This window comes from Rhinatrema bivittatum, chromosome 15 (assembly GCF_901001135.1).
Source record: "Rhinatrema bivittatum chromosome 15, aRhiBiv1.1, whole genome shotgun sequence".
Classification (NCBI taxonomy): Eukaryota; Metazoa; Chordata; class Amphibia; order Gymnophiona; family Rhinatrematidae; genus Rhinatrema; species Rhinatrema bivittatum.
In genome coordinates, this window is record NC_042629.1 from 63,832,776 (window position 1) to 63,853,905 (window position 21,130).

At 39.9% G+C, this 21,130-nt stretch overlaps 1 protein-coding gene across 7 annotated transcripts in view; it reads right to left on the bottom strand.

Annotated features, from left to right (window-relative positions):
- The window catches only part of FOXJ3 (forkhead box J3), an 84,825-nt gene that overhangs the window by 9,938 nt on the left and 53,757 nt on the right, over positions 1–21,130 (bottom strand). For all 7 annotated transcript variants that reach the window (XM_029578747.1, XM_029578750.1, XM_029578749.1 and 4 more), the window contains 3 exons: positions 19,838–19,966; positions 10,775–10,946; positions 5,503–5,946 (listed from right to left, as the gene is read on the bottom strand). In XM_029578747.1, coding sequence (XP_029434607.1) covers positions 5,503–5,946; positions 10,775–10,946; positions 19,838–19,966 — 745 coding nt within the window. The remainder of the gene's footprint in view (positions 1–5,502; positions 5,947–10,774; positions 10,947–19,837; positions 19,967–21,130) is intronic.

The following is a 21,130-nucleotide window of genomic DNA, read 5'->3' on the forward strand; positions in this document are numbered from 1 at the left end:
AAAGGTTTTGTAACCAGGCTTCACGCTAACAGACAAAGGAAGGGAATTCCATAGCATGGGACACAACAGAAAATACGATTGCAGATCTCTTGCAGATGAATATATTTGAGAAGGGGACCAATAACAGCATTTTCTCCATAGAGCGAAGCAAGCTCATTGGTGTGTGATTCAGTAAAAGGTCTGCAAAGACAGGCATCCCCAAAACACTCCCATACCAGTTCGAGAAGGTGTACCAATAGTTTATAATCATGTAGTTTTATATTCGTTTCGATACTTCAATTATAGTCCTCTTTTATATACTAAAAAGCTGCCCCACTTAAAAAGATTTTTCACCGAGTTATCCACAATGGTTCCCACTGCAACTGATTAGCAGCACAAAGTCCCAATCACTAGAGGCAGGCAGCTGATGTATGTTCAAAGCTTATCCTAATGAATGACCAGGAGTAACTGCTGTTCTCTTTGCAAGTTGAAGCAAAGCATCTATAGGAGGAAGAATTCTTTCCATTAGTCATCTTTGTCTTGGTGAACCGGTATCACCTTGCTTCGTCACCAGTGGAGCTTTCACAAAGCGTTCAATTTATCTGGCACTCATGCTGGTAGGAACCCTTCCTGATTCAAAAAAACCGATACGATGTGCAAACGGTTGTCGGTATATAAAAGTTTCTAAATAAATAAATAATTCAGAGAACACAGATGTTACATCTGGGAAAATATTCAATGCCCTTTTTGTCCCATGAACAGAAACGGATAATACAAACCAACTGGTAAAAGCATGGAAGAATGGAGATGCCTTGATTTTTCAGCTCCAAGAGTTTTGCCAGCTCATTAAGAGAAAACATTTGTATCTTTTCCCACCTCCTTCATGATCCATAAAAGTCAGAAGAAAACAGGGTTGCAGTTGTAAGCAAACATCAGTGTGTACTGTTCGTACAAGTAGGTAGCTCAGTAATTGACAAGCAGCTTGCAGAAGCACCTTTGTATCAGACTCCTTGTGAATGCAAGGCTCAAATACTGATCTATAAGCAGTCCAGTTGGCTGTCAGCATATATGTGGCAGCTACCTCAGAGTTTGATGACTCTAGTCACATGTTTTAGCAACTCCCTTAGACAGACATCGATAACGTTCATCCTTGTTCTTATCTACTCAGAGAAAAGTCCTGCCAGTTGTGTGTAATGGCACTGAATGGATAAGTGCTTGCTACTTTTTTCTCTCTTGCTGTTTTTTGACTGTTCATCTCACAACATATCCAATCGATAAACCATTTTCAGTTCTCTATGTATAGTACAAAAATAGTTAGAGCATACCACGGGAACGTCTTTGAAGTTCCAAATTTCAAAAACTGCACTTTCTTATCCATCGTGCAGTGATGCATCTATGGTAGACAGGCAATCAATATCAATTATTTTTCAAAGCAGCAAAGGAAATCAGAATTCATTCTGAATCAGTTGTTCTCCTTTTCAGTAGGAGATGGCAGCAATGGCTGATTTTCATGTACAAAAAAATTATCCAGTTTTCTCTAACAAGCGAGACTACTTATGTATAGTTGGTGCAACGAGGATACAATTATTCCTAATGGAAGCAAGATGGGCTTGAACCTTTGCAGTGTTGCAGTTGTGTGTGTTTAATATACAGGAAGTCTGTGTTTGAGGGTTTCCCATAATGGTATAGTGCAGTCCACCAGTCTCTCTTCCAGAATTCATCAATATGATTTTCCTCGATACCATGGATATTCCAGACAGTCTTGATGATAGACTCATTGATCATTTTCTGTACTTGTAGGGCATTCAAACTGCCAAGAGTTGAGGACTGAGCAAGATTTATATTTCTTAACTATATAATTAAATAAATTGCTTGTGTTCCAAGGCTGGTTTTTTGGGTTTGTTTGTTTTTAATCGAAAGTGGTTAAGCAGGGATATAGGATTTCAGGGTAAGGAAAGAGTTTCGGGATACCACAGCAATTTGAGGATTTCCTACTAACAGAAGGAGGTGATGAAGACAAAAATCGGTGATGAAATTCAAAAGGGGATAAACAGAGGATCCTCAGTGGCAAGAAGATGGAAATTAAGTAATGTGAGATACCTTTGGTATCTCTTCTGCATGGGGATAACCTTCACGGAACAGCATTTATAACCGTACAAAAAAAACAAAAACCTAATAAAAAAACAAAGGATGTAAGCTGAAGACCTTGCTGAGTAAACTGGCCATTTTGGACTTTATTTGCCCTCATTTACTATGTTACCTACTAATATTATTTTCTATCAAATCTAGAATAATATTACTAGGATGCTGCTTTGTTCAGTTACATGTGTTGAAAATATACATAGCCATTCGTATAATTTACATGGACAGTGTAACAGTGGCTCCATTGTAGAATATATCAAGCACATGGTCAGATCTCTAAAAATCACATGCATGCTTTTTTCAGTATGGGAACAATTCCTTACACTTTCAGTAATATTCCACTGCACTAAAATGATGGGATTTTTTTCTACTGGACTTGTTCAATAAAGATTTATTTTAATAGACAAAGAACAGAGAAGTGTTTTTTGAATAAGGGTCTTTGAAGAGCAGTACTATTTGTTTGCAGTTGCCTTACTGTGATAAGGATGAAGTTTAGGTAAGAAAACCAAAAACGTCCATTCTCCATTCTCTCATCTCCTACTGTTTTTAATACATCCAGATCATAGAACAATAGGGACCTCCTTTGTTCTATTTTATTGTATGGGAGGTTTTTAAAACAGTCTTCTGAATCACGGAACTTGATAAAATATTTTAAAGTTTGTGATATGTTTACATGCACATTACACATAATATATTCAAGTTAAATTAAATTCACTTAAGCAACTTTTGTGAACTGGTAGAATATAAAACATTATTTTATTTTCCAGCTACAGTGCCATGAATCTGGGATCTTTGAATATTTTCATTCTATCTCACCCAGTTATTTCAGCAATATGCTCCTTCCAGAACCAGTGCATCTATGCAGTTGAACCTGTCAATGGGTATATTCCTTGTCTCTCAAGAGCTGAGAACAGCATGTCTGCAGCTTCCCTAGCCCCAACCAACCCAAGGAACCCAATGCATTTTTTTTCAAGGCCAACTATCAAGTGTTGATGAGTAACTCAAATAAATAAGTTGCCCCATTGCTTACTAGTCGAATTGAAACTGTGTGATCATAATATAAGAAAAGGAAAAAAGTTATATTACCAACATCTTTACATCACGGATTGTTATTTAGAGCATCTTCATACACAAATGTTATTTGAAAAAAATTTGATTTTCAGATTCCATATCCAATCTATATCAGCTCTGCGGCTTCCAATTCACATTTCATTAGTTCACTAGCTTAAAATTACTCTGTCACACTTGCAGTTGGTGCTAAGTAAAAATAGGATGTCAAGCTTAATGTGTCTCCTCGCTGCAAATGACAACCTGTAGATAACTTTCAGAGTGATCTAGAGGTATTCACCTATGTTGCACAAGACAGGGCTAGATTTACCTTTTAAGTGTCCCTAGGCAGAGGAGCATGGGGGCTTCTCCAAGCAGGTGGTGGAGGGAGAGGGGAAAAGTGAGAAATCTACCTTCAAGCAAGGATGTAGGGAGTGGCTGGGGAGATGAGGGGTCATCCTCTGAACCTGTGCTTTGTGCTGAAAAGAAGCCCTCATCCTTTTTTTTTTTTTTCCTGGCAGCACTTTTTCAGAATAGTCATTCAAGGTGAGCAGCAGCATCTTATCCAACTCACCCTCTTCTTAAAAGGTGCAAAGCCAGGCTGGCAGCAATTCTATTTTACAGTGCTCCAAATGTTGCTGGCTTAGGAGCCCCTGCGTTTATAAGGGGGTGGGATCTGATACGGTGAGGCCACTCAGTCTTGAGCAGTGTTTTTAAGAAACTGCTCCCCGTGACAGAGTGGCGGCACCCCTTTCAACCTGGCAACTCCTAGGTAGCTGCCTAGTGGGAAATCCATGCTGTATGCCACTGGTAAACATATACATTTCAAGCAGGGTTTAATTTGTGGGGGGGGGAGGGGCAACAGGATGGAACGTAGATCTGGCACATCTTGTCAGGCTTACGAAGCAAAGCAGTGGGGGTGTTCTGCTCTAGCCCTTCCTCTCCAGGTAGCCTTCAAGTAAGAGGAGGAGAGGGGCTAAGCCACTCTGCTCCCTAATCCAGCCCCCCCAATTTATCCCTGTATTACAGAGAACAAGGGGAGGGGATGATACTGAAGCAGACACTGCAAAGAACAGAAATGAAAAAAAAGTTTGAATTAGCACAAGTTTTAAAGTTTTGAGCAGTAGCGCCAAACGTCAAGGCTTCAATCATGGTCTTGATAAATAGCATTACTGCTCCTACCTTTCAAATTTATGCTAATTTAATCCCTTTGTGTGTCCATTATCGAGGCTTGATCTCCGGCAGAACTCAGAATGGCGTTCTGACACCATTTTTCCATGATGCGAGAAAACGGAGCAGAGCCGGCAGTGTTTATCAATTCTGATCCCCTGACGAAACAAGCCACAGTAGCTGCATGGATCATTTATATCGGGGCGGGAGAGAGGATGCAGAGAACAGAGTGTTCGAGCTTCTTATCCTGAGACAAAGGTAGCCACATGGCTTTGATATGGGTATGTGAGAGAGAAAAAAAAAAGAGTGAGCACACATGGCCCTGGTACTGCCCCTTTGCAGAAGACAAACCTGGCCCATCCATCTCACCTCTTCCACAGTTCCACTTCCTGCCTGTCTATAAATTAAGCCCCGATTTCAAGTAATATGTAAATGTTAGCAATCAAAAAGATCAGATTTCTTACAATGCCTTACTTTTCATAAGTAAGTCCATTATACAAGAAAGAGATAACAAAGAATTCCATTTACAGCAAAGAAGAAAAGCCAAAATCTTGAAGCTGGTATGCAACAAGCTGAGAAAAAGATGGAGGAATATGAAGAGCACGCAAGACTTTTTCTAAAGGATGCAAAGGAAAGGATACAGAAAACTTCATAAACAAGGGGAAGGAAGTAAAATGGAATGTTATTTTATTTTAAATTGAGCAGGAAAGGCAAATTAAGACAAAAGCCTTACCAAGAGAAAGAGGTACTTGCAAATGAAAGTAAAAGTTGTTGTTTTTTTTTTTTTTTTTTTTTTAAACAGGAGGAAGATGTGACCAGAGATACTGTGAGAAGGCCATGAACAGAGGGCAAGGTGAGAACAAGAATTGTGAAAGGGGATTTGGTGAGTGCCTACCACCAGGGAGCCAAGGAAGAACCTTCACCGTTTACAGCTCCATGCAATGAAAAACAAAGTGCATGGTCTCAGGGCATTCACTGTTGGGCAAGTACTAAATTCATTTTTAATAATTCTACCAAGTTATTCTATTTCTCAATCATTGTATTACATACCTGGTCCTAGCCATCTGCTCAAGCAATGCTTTTTGAATATGTTTCAGGATTGCATGCTGTATGGCCAGTGAACAAAGTCTAATAGTATACACAGATGACAGTTCAATAACTTACCAGCGTTGCAGGGCAGCTGCTGTTGAGAAGGATGTGTCTGATGTGTTAAGGACTGGTGCTGATGGTTTGGATGGTGTTGTATATGCTGATGCTGGGACGAATGCTGCGCATGTTGGGGGTGCTGCGTCTGGTGCTGTGTGTGCTGCTGGGGGTGAGGTGCAGGGTGCTGTGTACGTTGTGGAGGGTGCTGATGCTGCGGTAGCCCGTGTTGTCGATGGGTGGCGTGTTGAGGATGCGGAGACTGCTGCGCGTGCATTTGCGGGTGAGAGTGGGGAACTTGTGCGATAGAACTGCTTCCGCTGGTGCCGAGGCTACTGACGTGGCTATTCGTCAGGCTATTCTGGCTGCTATGTTGGTGAGGGCTCACTGTGCTGCTCGGCGAGTGCTGATAAGAACACGGAGTGTGGGATTGCGGAGAGGAGTCTGAAGGGATGTTCATCAAACCTGCAAACAGTTAAATACAAAAGTGTGCGTTACTTTCAACAGACAGATTCAGAGGAAGGCTCTACAGCATCCCCAACTCCTGCAGACCCAAGGAGCTGTGCTCAGACCTGAATCTGCATCTCCTGCACAGCAATGATTGTGAAGCCAACAGGTCAGCCTAGAGATTGTAATTTCTGACCCGTCTCCAGTTAACATATGATAGTAAGGATCATTACTATTGAACTCAAAGACCTGTGATATTTTACTAGGCATTTCAATACAAGTATGACATCATAAAAAGTAGCAATCTACTTTATTTCTCACAAAATTGCTGGATGTCGTCTTGCTTGCCTATGTATTTGTTTACCATCATTGGTATATTCGTTCAATGTCTTCACGTCAAATATGCACACATTTGCTCTGTAATTCGCCAAGAGCAAAGTACTTAGGATTGGTAGGATAAAAATTCATTGAACAGATAATTATTAATCTTAACACAACATCCCCTCAATTTTGTGCCTGTATTTATGGCCTGTACATTTACAAGAGGAAAAGCAAAGTTACAATGTTTTATAGTATCTCTTTCTTAATATAAAACACGATAGCTCAGTCAGAGATCAGAATACTGGCACACTACCTGCCTGTAGCTGGAAAGAAAGAAAGAACATGTACATTTCTGGAGATTAAATCTTTCATAAACGCACTATATGCACACTTGAATACAGGCACAAAACTAAGGGAATGCTGATAGTACAATTTTTTCTGCAGGTTTCATGTATTTGTCAAATCCAGTTTGACCCGTGGTTGTACAAACTGCTCTCCCCTGAATTGTCTAATTTCATGTAGCACTAAATACTAAGCAGACAGGGCCAACCAACCTGTCACAGCTAGTGTATGCAAGAGTTTAGGAACCCCTGGTTAAATTTCAATGAATCTCAACACAACCTCTACACAGTACAAAGTTAAACAGGACATCTTGCGGCAATTAAGGCAAAATTATTATATGCCGCTTTAAATAGATTGAAAATAATTTAAAAAAAAAAAGTGAATACAGCATGTGCAAAAGTTTGGACACCCTTTAAGTCAACACTTTGTAGCACCTCTTTTGGCAGAACTAACATCTCCCAAATGCTTCCTGTAGCCAGAAGTCTTTTTAGCCTTGCTTTTGTAAATTTTTCCCACTCTTCCTTGCAGAGCCTTTCTAGCTCAATCATATTAGGTCTCCTTGCACGCACTCTCCACAGATTTTCAACAATATTCAAGTCTGGAGACTGGTCATTCCAAAACCTTCATCTTTTTCTGTAAATATGTCATGGCTGATTTTGAGACACAGTATGTTTCTGATTGTCATCCTGCTTAAACATCCAACCACTTTGCAGCTTCAGTATCTTCATTGACTCGGGACATTATCTTCCAGGCTATGATCCAAAACACGTTACAGACTTATCAAGGTTTTGTTCTGAATACTTTAGATGAAGTCATAGTAAAGGTTTCCTTCTGACTATTCTTCTGAGCACATTGCTGTTGCATAAGAAGTGCTGTACTGTGGACAATACTGGAGTATCAGCTAAACTTCTCAGGAGGTCATTTGATGATCTGTGGGTTCTGTTTTGCATATCTGATCAGTTTTCAGGTAGTTTCACCACAGATTTTTCTTGGTCTTCCAGATTTTGCCTGAACCTTGTTTCATGTAACTTCTATTTCTTAATAATGTTTCTGATAGCTGAAATTGCCAGCTGAAGAGTTTAGAGATTGTATTTACAGCCTTCCCCTGCTTTGTAAAAATGAATTATCTTCATTTTTAAATGCTTAGAAAACTGCTTTGAGGCACCCATGGTTGTTGAAAGCAGACAGAACAACAAATCGCAACTTGAAAAGGTTAGAAGGATCAAACTATTTGTTAATCTCTGGAATTGTCTTACTAATTTAAGGCCTAATGAGTCAACCAAAAATTCAGGCCTAAATGTTTGTTTTTTTTAAGTAGAAATGAATCAACTGGAAGAGTATCCAAACTTCTGTAAATGCCATATTCACTTATTTTCAATCTATTCTGCTTTAACTTTGGGTGCCTAAACGTTTGCAAACTATTATAACAAAAGTAATAATGATCACTGAATTGTACATGAAAATATAACTGTTGAAGGAGAAATGAATGCCAAGGGAAACAAAATTAAAAAGAGAAAGTGAGACTACAATCTTATTTGATTATATAATCATTATTGCTAATACAGCAAATGTCAACTTTATTGTGAGAAATGTGAGAGGAAGGGGAAAACTAATGCAGAATACACAGAACCGGCTCAAGGCCTTAAAACATTTCCCAAATGTTTGCGGTTTCCCTTGCCAAGCATCACCCCTTTCCCCGCCCCCCGTTTCCATTCCCCACTCTTTAGCCTTATGATGCACACACACACACACACAATCATTTTATTTTACATTACCTTGGTGAAAACAATCCCAGTATGTGTCAAATTACAGGATTGTTAAGAAAACAAAAACAAAGAATAGAACTGAAATGCAAAAAGTTTAAAAAATGTAAATTAAATTAAAGAATGCAGCACCAACTGTGAGATCCTAAAAACCTTTTCATGACCACTGTAAGCAAAACAGAACAGCAAGAGCACATTTATTTTATTTAAGAGTCTGTTTCTCCAAACATATTTCAGTATTGCGAGTGCATAAACACAGGCTGGTATCCGTTTAAAGCAAATCATCTTAAGACTACAGATATGGTCCAGGAATATTAACCAGGTACTATATTTGTTCAGTGTTTGCGGAGACTGCTACTTGATAAATATTAATGAATAAAATAAATTTACCTTTCTTAAATACTTTGCTAATTGCTCTCAATGGAACAGACCCGATGTAACAAGGTTTGCTCTGCAGAGCAGTTTTACCTGCAGTCATGTGCACATTTTATATAACCAAATGCTACTCCCAATGCAGCAAAATGTTTTGCACACAAAATGTGCACAAAACACTGTCCCCTGTTTAGAACCAGCACATGGGAAACCCCATGCTAATGAGGGCATTAGCCTTTACCTCCAACTAATGCAGAGAGGTGTGCTGGCTTAACACAGGTTCTCTTAGCACTGGACGCTTTACTCTTGGTCAGAGGTAAGAGTAAAATTTCCAGAGTTAGTGTCCGTCTATGGACAGAAGCTGGAGTTCCAGAGCCAGGACATGTAAACAGGATTTATGCCCAGAAAATATTCTTTGCATACCCAAAGAATATTTTCTGACAGAAATATGATTTAAGTGCACAGAGAACTGTGTTTTCTGTACCAAACATTTTCGTGCAAAATCAATCATATTTTGTATGCATAAGTCTTATATACCCAGAACATGAGTTTTGTGTGTATAAATCACGTGAGAGAGAGATTCTCACATGTTAAAATATGGGCCGAGCACACATTTTTCAGACAATGCACTTTAAAAAAAAACCAAAAAAACAACTCCAAATTCATTAGCATACCATTAGCTTACTGCATCGAGGAGTTAAACATTTTTTTTAACCTGTGCTTTAAACTTTGCATGAGCTTCAACACACATTTTAAACCCACACCTTATTATGTTAGGCCCAATAGTAATCAAAAGGCTGAGTAGTGGGAAAGCGAGACCAGTCCTAAATTTAAGAAGTCCTTAGCTTGCGTTATCACATGTACTTTTCAAGAGGCCACTTCCTAGCATGTCAGCACTCCAATATTTGAGATACTCTAAGTCAGGGCTTCCCAAATGCGTCCTAGTGACCCCCACAGCAGTCACCCACAGTGAGTATGCAAGTAGTATTTGCATATACTAGATTTCAAACATATGTAAATCTATCTCTTGCATATTCATTGTTGATATCCTGAAAACCCAACTAGCTGTGGTGTCACCAAGACAGGTTTGGGAAACCCTGACCTAGGTCTTCAATGTCACTGAACATTGGTTGGGATTCACTGCAATGTCAAACCAACTCCTTACAAGCAGCTGTTATACGTGTGCACAGTTCCTACCCCCAATATTTTTAATTTATCAATTACTATAGTCTATCTGCTTATCATGTCTTAAGGTTCAAGCAATTCTTTCCATATGTGGTTCAATTGTCAATAAGCTCTTTGAATTGTATGCTGTTCTGTGGAAATGTACAGAGAACCATGCAGTTTGAATAGTTGACCTGAGACTGAACCATGCAAAAGGAGAGGCACTGAGGCAGTGGAGGAGCAGGTTAGAGAAGAACCAAGTAGGACAGAGTTGGACTGGGCCGCAGAATTGAGGAAGTTCGGGCTGGGGGAAGATGTGGAAGGCACTGGGTTATCACATTTGTGTGGTGCAAAATTCTGGAAAATAGAACACAAGCTGGATTCTGAAATATTTAAAGTTTTTGGATAATGGTCTTTGCAGAGAAGGTGCTCTACTCTACTATACAATCTGCAGTAATACACAATCCGTACCCTTTCTAGTAACAGTGGCCCTGTAGTGAGGCCACTATTAGCAGACCATGGGTGTTCAGGAAGGTTCTTTCAAGAACTGACTTCAACACAGAAGAACAGAATTGCATAAAGACAGCTCCTGAAATATTCATCCCGAGCTTTCTAATTCACAGTAGTAATTTATTTTTAACCACCAAACTGAGTAGACAGGATGTGAAAGTCATAGCCTAATCACATAGCGGCAACCCAAAGGTTTCAAGTTTGCAAATTTGTCACAGGAAAGCCCCTGCAACCAAAACCTTATCACATCTGAAATTTCAAAGTTCACTACTTTTCTGCTGGTCAGATGTGCTCAAGATTATAATATGAGTAGTTGGACCATACTCATAGCTCCTTAAATTGCTACATTTGACTCTGAAAGACACAGAACTCACCTTGTTGGCTGAGAGACTGTTCAAAAACAGACTTATAGAGGCTTCGGAACGAGGCACTGAGATCTTCAAAGTTATATTCAGAGAACAGCGTTTTGTCTCGCTCTGGCATGCTGTACTGCGACTGCTGTTGAGGTGTTAGTGACTGAGAGACTGGCTCTGGATGGCTTGTTACCTATTGTGAAAAAGAAACCACCATTATATGAGAGTACTTTTATTCTTTTTTTTTCCATATTAAGCTACTAGTGCTCTTAGTCATTTATATAATACTACAAGGTGCACACAGTGCTGTACAGACACAAGAATCTTACAAACTAGTGAGGACACACAAGACAAAAGTTTTCAGAAACTTAGTGGCAGAAGAGAGGCTGCTGGGGAAAGAGGAGAAAGCATGGTTATAACAGATGTTTTCCCAAGAACAGCAGGATAAGATGGCGACGTCAGGAAGTTTCTGAAAAGTGGAATGAAACTTTAAAAAAAACCCTTTACTGGGCATGTGCACAAATTCCCACTCTGCCACCACTGTGTGGAGGCCCCCTCAGTCTTATCTAAGAGCTTAAAAGAATGCAACTCCAAAGGGAAGCAATTTGTGTGGCTTCTCATCCTGCTATCCTTGGACACACTTATTAGAGACAAGTAACATTGCTTTCTACAAGGACAAGGAAGATAAGCAGGTCACACATTTGGGAATCCCTAACTTAGGATTGACTTCCAAAGGAAAAAATGGAAAAACCAAACTGCCAAAGAGCAATGAACCAGGTTTTTGTTTTTTTTTTAATTATTTTATAGACAACCCATTCCTGGGGGGATGAAGTTGGATTCTATCCCACAAAGCAACCCTGATCATCCAAACCTGCCGCATCAGGAGTCCTTGTCCAAACAATAACGAGATGTGAATATAAAGGAAGAACATTGTCACAGCTTTGCAAATCTTAGAGCCAGTGTTAGATGGGCTACTGATGCAGCTATGAATCTTGATGGGCCTTTCCAGAATTAGGTCTGCAAGGACATCACAGGAGGAAATACAATCTTCCAGGTCAGGTGTGCACAAAGGAATTAAGAGGTTTAAGAATGGCTTTCATCGACAGTTAGAACCAAGCTGAGGTCCAGTAAAACAGCTGGAGGCAAGCCCTATATAAACCTAACAACTAAAGGCTGAACAGAGATAGGGTTTCCTTCTATATGCTGGTAGAAATGCCAGTTGCACTACTTTGAGTCTTGATAGAGCTGGGCTTGAGGCCAGATTCCAAGAGACGGAGAAAGTATTCAAGCAGTTTGTGTGTGGCACAAAAGAAAAACTTTACGACCCTTATAGCATACGCCAGACTTCCTCCATTTAATATAAAACCTCCCGGTGGATTCCTTTCTAGAAGTCAGAAGGTATTGAGACCAAACTCCATGCATGGGTTTGACTGGGTTGCAGTATGAGGTTTTGGGTCTTCGTGGTCTCTCAGCCAAGGCTTCAGATCAGACTGCTGACAGAGGAGAATGGATGGAAGAAAACATTTTTCTATGGAAAACATTTTCCTTGATGATCCACCCTGATACCGATCAAAAGTGGTTGCAGAAAGGATCTGAAGTATAGAACAATGATCTTTTATAAAAACTGCTTCTTTGACCTTCACTCTGAAGAAACGTTTCTGCCGCAGGGCACATCTGCAAGCCCATCTTACACATCTGAGACCTGAGACTCACAGCCATGAATTTCTGTGGGACCCAACAACTGTCATGGCATAGGCTCTTGATGCCATCTCAAAAGTATCACAGGTTGACCTTACCAGATGCTTTCTTCACTACTCTCGAGTCTATACATACATACATATTCGATCATGAAGATCTTATAGCACAGCATTCTGAAAGAATTGTTTTACCTAAAAATTTAAAGATAAGACTCCCATCCAGGAGGAACGGAGGTGTCAGCTCTAGTCCTCTTGGCCTTTTTCTGGATGAATTCCATTATGGTAGACTGATGTAACTGTACTTTCTCAATATGGTAGTTCAGGTCTACCTTCTTACCTACAGAAGTACTGAGAGTGACACTTCCCATTTTCTCATCTACAATTTCTGGAGATGTTAGTAAATGGGCACTGCCATCAGCTCCTTACGAAAGCTGAGGCAATAGTAAAAAGAAAAGAAAATAGCCACGAACCTACCTAACAAACTAAAGGGAACCACCAGAGGGGATTCAACTGAGGATGCCAAACTGCTACAGAGAAGGAAAAATGTTTCCTTTTCACAGAAGTGTGTTCAACTGTTCTGTAAACAAGGCAAGACTGAGGGGGGGCCCCCTTGTGACAACGGCAGAAGGAGAATTCCCACTCATACCCAATAAAGCTTTTGTAAACTTTACCCAGCCTTCCAGAAACTTTGTAATGACAGTGCCATTGGATGGTACCACCCACATGTGTGGCTTGCTTATCCTACTTGTCCTCGGAAATGTGGAAATTAGGGCAAAGATCACTATGCCTAGTGAGGTAGGGATGGTGGTATTCTAAGTCAGACAATATTAACACTTTAAAGCACTTTTACATTTCTTTACTAAAGGCACCACTCAATACGTGCCATGGTCAAGGTGAGCCAGTGTGTACAACTACTTAGAATAATTCAGCAATACATTGTTGAAAAATGTTCAAGGTCCAGATAAACCTTGTAAGGGTTTCAAACATGGATTCTTTAGAATGTGTTACTTAAATACTGTATGTTTGACCTGGTTACTCTACGTAGAAACACTGGGGGTTGGATTTCCAAAAGTCAGTTATTGTGAGCCACTGACATTTTTTGAGAGGCTTATCCATCTCAGAGGGCCAGCAATACAATAACTGACTGGGTTAGAAACTGACTGAGTGGGAGGTGACAAAGGGTAGTGGTAAATGGAGTTTTCTCTGAGGTAGAGGTTGTTACTAGTGGTGTGCTTCCCCTTAACTGGTGCTTTTCAACATTTTTATGAGTGATATAACGGAAGGGTCGTCAGGAAAGGTTTGTCTTTTTTTGCTGATTACACCAAAATCTGTAACAAGGTAGACAGCCAGGAAGGAGTGGAAAACATGAGGAGGGATCAAGTGAAGCTCAAGGAATGGGCTAAGTTCTGGCAGCTAAGATTTAATGCTAAAATAAAATGCAGAATAATGCATTTAGAATGCAAAAACCCAATGAAGAAGTACAGTATTGGAGGTGAAATTCTTCTAAGCACAAAGCAAGAGGGGGATCTGGGGTAATTGTGTCTGATGATCTTAAGGTGGTCAAACAGGTGGATAAAGCAATAGTAAAAGCCAGAAGGATACTTGGCTGCATAGAGAGAGGAATGGTCAGCAGAAAAAAAGGGAGGTGGAGGGTCCTGAAAAAGGCGTCTAAACCTCTTGCCTGAGCCAAGCCTGACAGGGGTTCAGATCACGGCCTAAGCAGCAACGCTGTCATCCAGGCTATTTCTTCTTGCCTGCAGCAGCGCATAGCTGAAGCTGCACACCACTTTGGCTTTTCTTTCTGGGGCTGCTCATAATGGGGATAAAGCATAAAAGGAAAGATCTGCAGAGTCCCTCAAAGCATGACACCAATTAAAGGTCCCCTTGACCACCATTTTAAAACATCTTTCCCGTGGCCAGAACAACATAGTAACATACTAATGATGGCAGAAAATGACCAAAATGGTCCTTCTAGTCTGCCCAGCAAGCTTCCCAAGGTAGTTACTGCTGCTCTGTGCAGGTTACCCCCATGACAATATAAGTTGGGACAGTGATGATACAATCTTGAGTCCTGGCAATCAAGCTCCTCCTCCATTACCCGCGTTTATCGAGAGAAGAGAGAATGCCGTAGTTCCATGGTCAACCTTATTGGGACAGTTGGCTGCTTCTCCCATGTAAAATCGTAATATAAATTTGCCATCTAATAGACTAACCTTTAATAATTTAAGGCTGTTAGTTCCAGACTCTGTTACACCACCAGTTGAGGTAGGCGTTACAGGGGAAGGGGGCTCCCCAACTGAACAGGGTGAAATAACTTTGAAAGATATTTGGCAGGTGGTTTCCCGAGCGGAGACCTCCTTAGTTGGCACGGTAACCCAGTTATGTTCCTTTCAGCTGGAATTTCTTCTAAATTGATGGAATTAGATAATTCTTATACTGCATTGTTAACAAATGTATCTAATTTGCAAGCTGTTTATGGAGATATTAAAAATAGGTTGCTGTTATTCCATAAGTGTGAATCACTGGAAAATATGAGTGTAAAAAAAAATAAAAATCTATATTTCTTAACCTTCCCGAAGACTAAATGGTTATCTCCTGAAGAACTTCTTACGTATTTTGTGAATGATTTGCAACTCTCTTCTCAGAAAACATTTATATTCTTGAAGTGTTATTACTTTCCTGATAAAAAGTTGGTTACTAATCCAGTAGAAGGCTCTTTTAGATATAGTGGCACTCTAATTCTAATTTTACAAAATTCGGATGATGTAATTAGAACTACAGCAACTCTTTTGGGTTTCATTTGTCTCGAAGTCTGATTAGGAAATTGTTTTAAAAACAGTATTTTAAATATTATTTTCTATTACCCTTCTTGATGAGGACTAATGGTTTTTTTCTTAAATTTGATGTTGAGAACAATGTGACTGTTTCTTTTCTGTTATTAAACCAATTCTTGTAATTTTTTTTCAACCTATAATGGTTAAAAACACCCAAAACCTCAAAGAGATGACAAAAAAAAAAAAAAAAAGGAAGGTGATACGGTCCTTGTATAGGTCCCTGATGGCACCTCACGTGGAATACTGTGTACAATTCTGGAGACTGCACCTTCAAAAGGATATAAACAGGATGGAGTCGGTACAGAGGGTGGCTAATAAAATGGTCAGTTGTCTTCATTCTAAAGCGTATGGGGATAGATTTAAAGATCTAAACATGTACACCCTAGAGGAAAGGTGAGATGGTGAGAAATGATAGAGATGTTCAAATATATCAAAGGTTTCCATGCACAGGAAGTGAGCCTTTTTCAAACGGAAAGGAGGCGCTAGAACCAGGGGTCATGAGATGAAAGTGAGAGGTTAGATTCAGGAGCAATCTTAGGAAATATTTCTTTACACATAGGGTGCTGGATGCATGGAACAGCCTCCAAGTGGAGGTGGTGGAGACAAAAACAATTTTCTAAATTCAAGAAAGCATAGGATAAATACAGGGGATCTCTAAGGAAGTGATGTGAATTATAGTGCTAAATTAATCCGATGGAAGGGCAGACTGGATGGGCCATATGGTCTTTTTCTGTCATCATGTTTCTATAACTGGGGATATGAGAAAAATGAATGTGAATGATGCTGGATAATTTTATTCCAAGATTTGGACACAACAGGTCAAAAATACATACATAAAATGGGTGCCTGAAATGCTCAGGAGCAGTTTTGATGGAGTTTCAATTTACATGTTCTAAAAATAGTAATACAACAAAGGGGAAAAAGCCATTAGCCCTAAGTAAACTAGATAATTGCTCAGCTCTAGTTTAGGATAAATGCATTCTCTCTTGTTCATAAAACTAGGGACTCTTATTGCTTTCTTCCCCAGTGCACCTGAAATGGCTATAAAACTCAGTCAAGGGACCTTTATAAAGATGTTAACTGCTATAATGCAGACATTTTTCAAGTGGTAACAATTTCCTCTAATGACAGATATGCTCACATCACCAAAAGTCAATTGCTTCTTTTGTAGCTGTGTGCATCTTTTTCATAAAATTAAAGTTTTTGGAAGATTATATGCCCACACTCAGTGACTTCCAGTTTACTTATAAAATTACCTTTTATGCTCTGTTTTGACACACTGAAAGAGACTTGTAAAGCATAAATGATGCCAAAATTCTCTTCTTGTGACAATTCCCAATATACTAACATGGGGTCAAAACATACAGCAAAACAATCCATTTCCACTGAGCAGGAACTACATTTATTTTAAATTCTTATATACCGACATTCCTGTAAGGTATACAGATCACACTGGTTTACAGTACAACCGAACCATCACGTGGGACCGATACAAGGAACATTTGAAAAATTGAAAAACAAGGAACATATGCTACCCAAAGAGAACAAAAACTACAAACACTTCAATACAGAGTAAACAGCAAATAAATAAAATAATATAACATGATAGTGCTTGGGAGGGACTGGGTTGAGCATGCGGTGAGCCCCATGTCCGCGAGCCCTAGTCCTATTCCGTGGAGCGGGATCAGTGTGTGCTTAAGTCTCCTGGAAAAGCTTGACTAAAATGCCAAGTTTTACATTTTTTCTTGAAAGTGTGCGGGCATAGTTCTTGACAAAGATCCGGAGGAAGCGTATTCCATAGAGTGGGCCCTGCTGTAGATAACGCTAGCTTTCTTAGGGAGGTTTTTGCGGGGGGCATACAGTGAGAGCCTTTGTATGCTCTTCTGACCGGGCTGTCTGAAGTGTGCGGACGAAATTGGCTGCTTAGCTTGAGAGGGGAGATGTTATGGATGTCCTTGTGGATCATCATGAGAACTTTGAAAGAAATCCTAAATTTGATGGGTAACCAGTGAAGTGACTGAAGGATGGGCGTGATGTGATCTCTTTTGTTTGAGTTAGTGAGTATCCTGGCGGCGGCATTCTGGACCATCTGCAGTGGTTTGATGGTGATCGCAGGGAGACAGAGAAGGAAGGAGTTGCAATAGTCTATTTTAGAGAGGATAATGGATTGCAGGACCAGGCGGAAATCTCGGAAGTGAAGGAGAGGTTTCAGTTTTTTTAAGACCTTGCAATCTGAAGAAGCATTCTTTAGTGGTATTATGGACAAATGTTTTAAGATTAAATTGGTTGTCCAGTAGAACCCCTAAATCTCTGACGGAAGGTGAGTGATTGATGGCTGTTTTTGCGAATTGTGAGGAGCTTGGGGAGTTGAGGATGTTGTTTTCGTCTGGTGATATGATGAGGATCTCCGTTTTATTGGTATTGAGGATCAAGTTTAGGCTGGTGAGAAGGCTGTTGATCGACTGCAGACAACTATTCCAGTGGGACCAGGTTTTTTTGAAGAGAGTCTGTGATTGGGAAAAGAATCTGGACATCATCCGCGTAGAGGTAGTACGTTAATTTTAAGTTAGTGAGTAACTGGCACAGTGGGAGCAGGTAAATGTTGAAGAGGGTGGGTGAGAGGGATGATCCCTGGGGGACTCCCAGGTTGGATCTGATAGGGTGTGATTCCTTGTTGTTGATCCTGACCTTGAAGAATCTGTTGTCAAGGAAAGATTTGAACCAGCTGAAAGCCACTCCCTTGATGCCAATGTCTGACAGATGCTCTAAAAGTATGGAATGATTCACAGTGTCAAATGCCGCAGATAAGTAGTAGCGCTAGGAGGTAAGGCTGTTTTTTTTCCAGGTTTAGGAGGATGGTGTCTGAAAGAGAAGTTAGGAGGGATTCAGTGTTTAGCGTTTTGCGGAATCCAAACTGGAATGGGGAAAGAATGTTGTTCTCCTCCAGGTATTCGGAGAGTTGTTTGTTTACTATTTTTTCCATGATTTTGGCGATCAGAGGCAAGTTCGCTATGGGTCGGAAGTTTGCCGGATCAGTAGGCGGAAGGTTGGGTTTTTTTTTTTAAAAGGGGTTTGAGTGTTGCGAGTTTTAGTTGGTCTGGAACCCACCCTTGTGCCAAGGAGCAGTTAATGATATCTGCTATAGGCTTTGAAATGATGTTTGGAATGGATAGTAGAAGATTGGAGAGAATTGGGCAAGGACACTTTTCTAAGTATTTTACACAGCTGTAACCAAGTAAAATAGGCTTTTGAAAATGTATCCACAGGAAAAAGGGATATTTCTAGAGACTGCATGGGGGTGTGTGTATGTGGGGAGGTATTTTTAAAACCCTGAAATGTACTTGTCCCCATGGTCCCGACCCATGCAAAATACCAGATGTCTGTGGGCCGCTTCCCTTTAAAACAAATGAGCCTGCAGACCTGTAACCTCCATGGGGAAACTAAAAAGAGTTCCTTCTCCCCACCAGTATGGCTTGGAAGCCATGGACCAAGTACATATATACAACATAAGTCCATTTTTGGGAAATATCCTACTGGTGTCTTTTTTGGATAATTTTATTTAAAGTTTACCTACACTAAATAAACCACCATGTGTAGAAAAGCTACAGATGTGCAACAGTGGAATCCTATGACAATTTGCTTATTTTCATGCCCATCGATTTTGTACTTTGACTCGGCTACTTATGTAATTAGCTTTTGTAAATAGTTGTGATTTTACTGATTTTGCTGTATCTATTTATTGATATCACGGACGCTCGCGGCATAGTCAGCTCTATACCCTATCCCACTTTTAACCACCTTGTTCTCAGTTACATGTAAGGGCCCTGCCCAAAAGTTAACCTGTTTTTTCAATGTTATATGTAAGGGTTCTGCCCATTTGTTCCTTTTTAACTGTAAACCGATGCGATGTGTAAACGGTCATCGGTATAAAAGAAACTTTAAATAAATAAAATAAATAAATAAATAAAAATAGATAAGATGAATATTAGAAGAATGTTCCTGCCCCTTATCCAGTTCTTTCTAATTTTTCATTAGACATACTAGAAACTCTGCCCTCATAAATGATACATGTTCCACTAAGTAAGAGACATACACAAGCATTTCCAGCGCTTACATCTTTCTTATTACTCTCATCAGGGATGCTCTTTACCTATTTTTAAGTGAGGCTGTGTCAGATATGAGGGCTTACTTGAAAGTGAGCGAGTGTGTTTCCCTGCAATTATTTCTAAAACAGGGTTTTGATTCAGCTGAAAAAAAAAGACTTGGAAAAGAAATGGGTCCATTTTGGAAGTCCCCTAATGGGGGGGCACTTTGCAAGATACAAATTACATACATTATTTAAACCTCTCAGCTTTGTCCAGAGGGCAAATTTCCACAATGGGTGAGGCATGCATTGGCCAAAAATATATTTGAATCAGAATGCACAGAGTTAGCTTAAATAAATAAATAAAAGTTCCACACAACTATTTACAACCTTAATATCCTTTTACTTTCTTGCGTTACCAATTTCCGGTATGAGTTATAGAATAAAGACTAGATTTATAAAGGCTTACCGGCGTGTAGCTATGCACACTACCAACACTGTTCAAGTTAACAGATGCCAGGCTCTGGTCAGAGAGGCTGTTGTTAAGGCTACTGCGTGGGCTGTCACTGCCATCCTGATCTGTATTATAGAACGTTACCTGTAAGTATTAAAGATGAGAAATGCTTCAAGTACAGTCCTACATATTAGACAGTTGAGCTGCAAACTGTACTGCAATGATACATTAAAGAGAAAAAAATATATATACGACAGAACTTTAGTCACTGAAATGCGAATCCAAATGCCAACACTGGGAAAGAAAAGAGCTCCCCATGTTTTGATCAGCAGAACTGGTTAAGGTTCACTGGCAGGAATGTGGATAAGGCCTAGAACTGGCCCCACAGAATTAGAGAGCAATTCTATGTAACTAAAACCACTAGCAAAAGTGGAAAGTCAGAAATATATATAAAAAAAACAAAACAAAACAGTCCAACCTAGCACTGCCGTGCATAGGGACCAGAGATCAACTCCCAACTGAAGTCTTCCCTTCCTCAATTTGGCCACAGCTGGGGTTGCTGTGGAGGCAACGGTCACAGTACCTTGGGTGGGGTGGAGGGAGTCTGTCTAAGCGAAGGCGACACCTCGTGGCTGGGATTTAGAGCCCATGGTTGCCAGGCTCTAGAAGAAGCCTTGGTGCATGACATCGCTGCAATGACTGGACTAAAGTAAGCTTGGGGAGAGTATAAAATAGGAGAAAACTCCCACAACTAGTTGTGGAACGTTCATGGTTGCCAGATCTCAGCCCTGATTACCACTGAGATAGAAGAAGCTGTCAGGCCAAAAAAAAAAAAAAAACCAACACAACAAACTGGAAGAAACGTTGACGCCTTTCTAAGTGGTTCACAGGTTCAGTCCTCCAAATTTATTTATTTATTTATTTTAGAATCATAGGGAAATCATACCATTTAAACCCTCAAAAAGTCACTGTTTTATTACCTGACGAACAACTGGCAAAGACTACCATGTATTAGTAAGCTTTCTAAAGGGCCACTACTTTGTAAATAAATAAATGATTCAAAATAGCAACCAAATGAGAGCCACCAACAATGAGCTAATGTTTCCAGCTCTTTCTTAAATGACAAATATTCAGGGGAATTTGTGCTACCTCAGTCTACAAGTTAGCACAACTAATTCATAGGGAAAGAAAAACAAACATTTTGATTTAATATATTTTTTTAACTACTATGAACTGTACCACTTAACACAAAAATACATTTCTACATACGATCTAATTCCAATTTCTTTTGTGTTTTCCATTTGCATG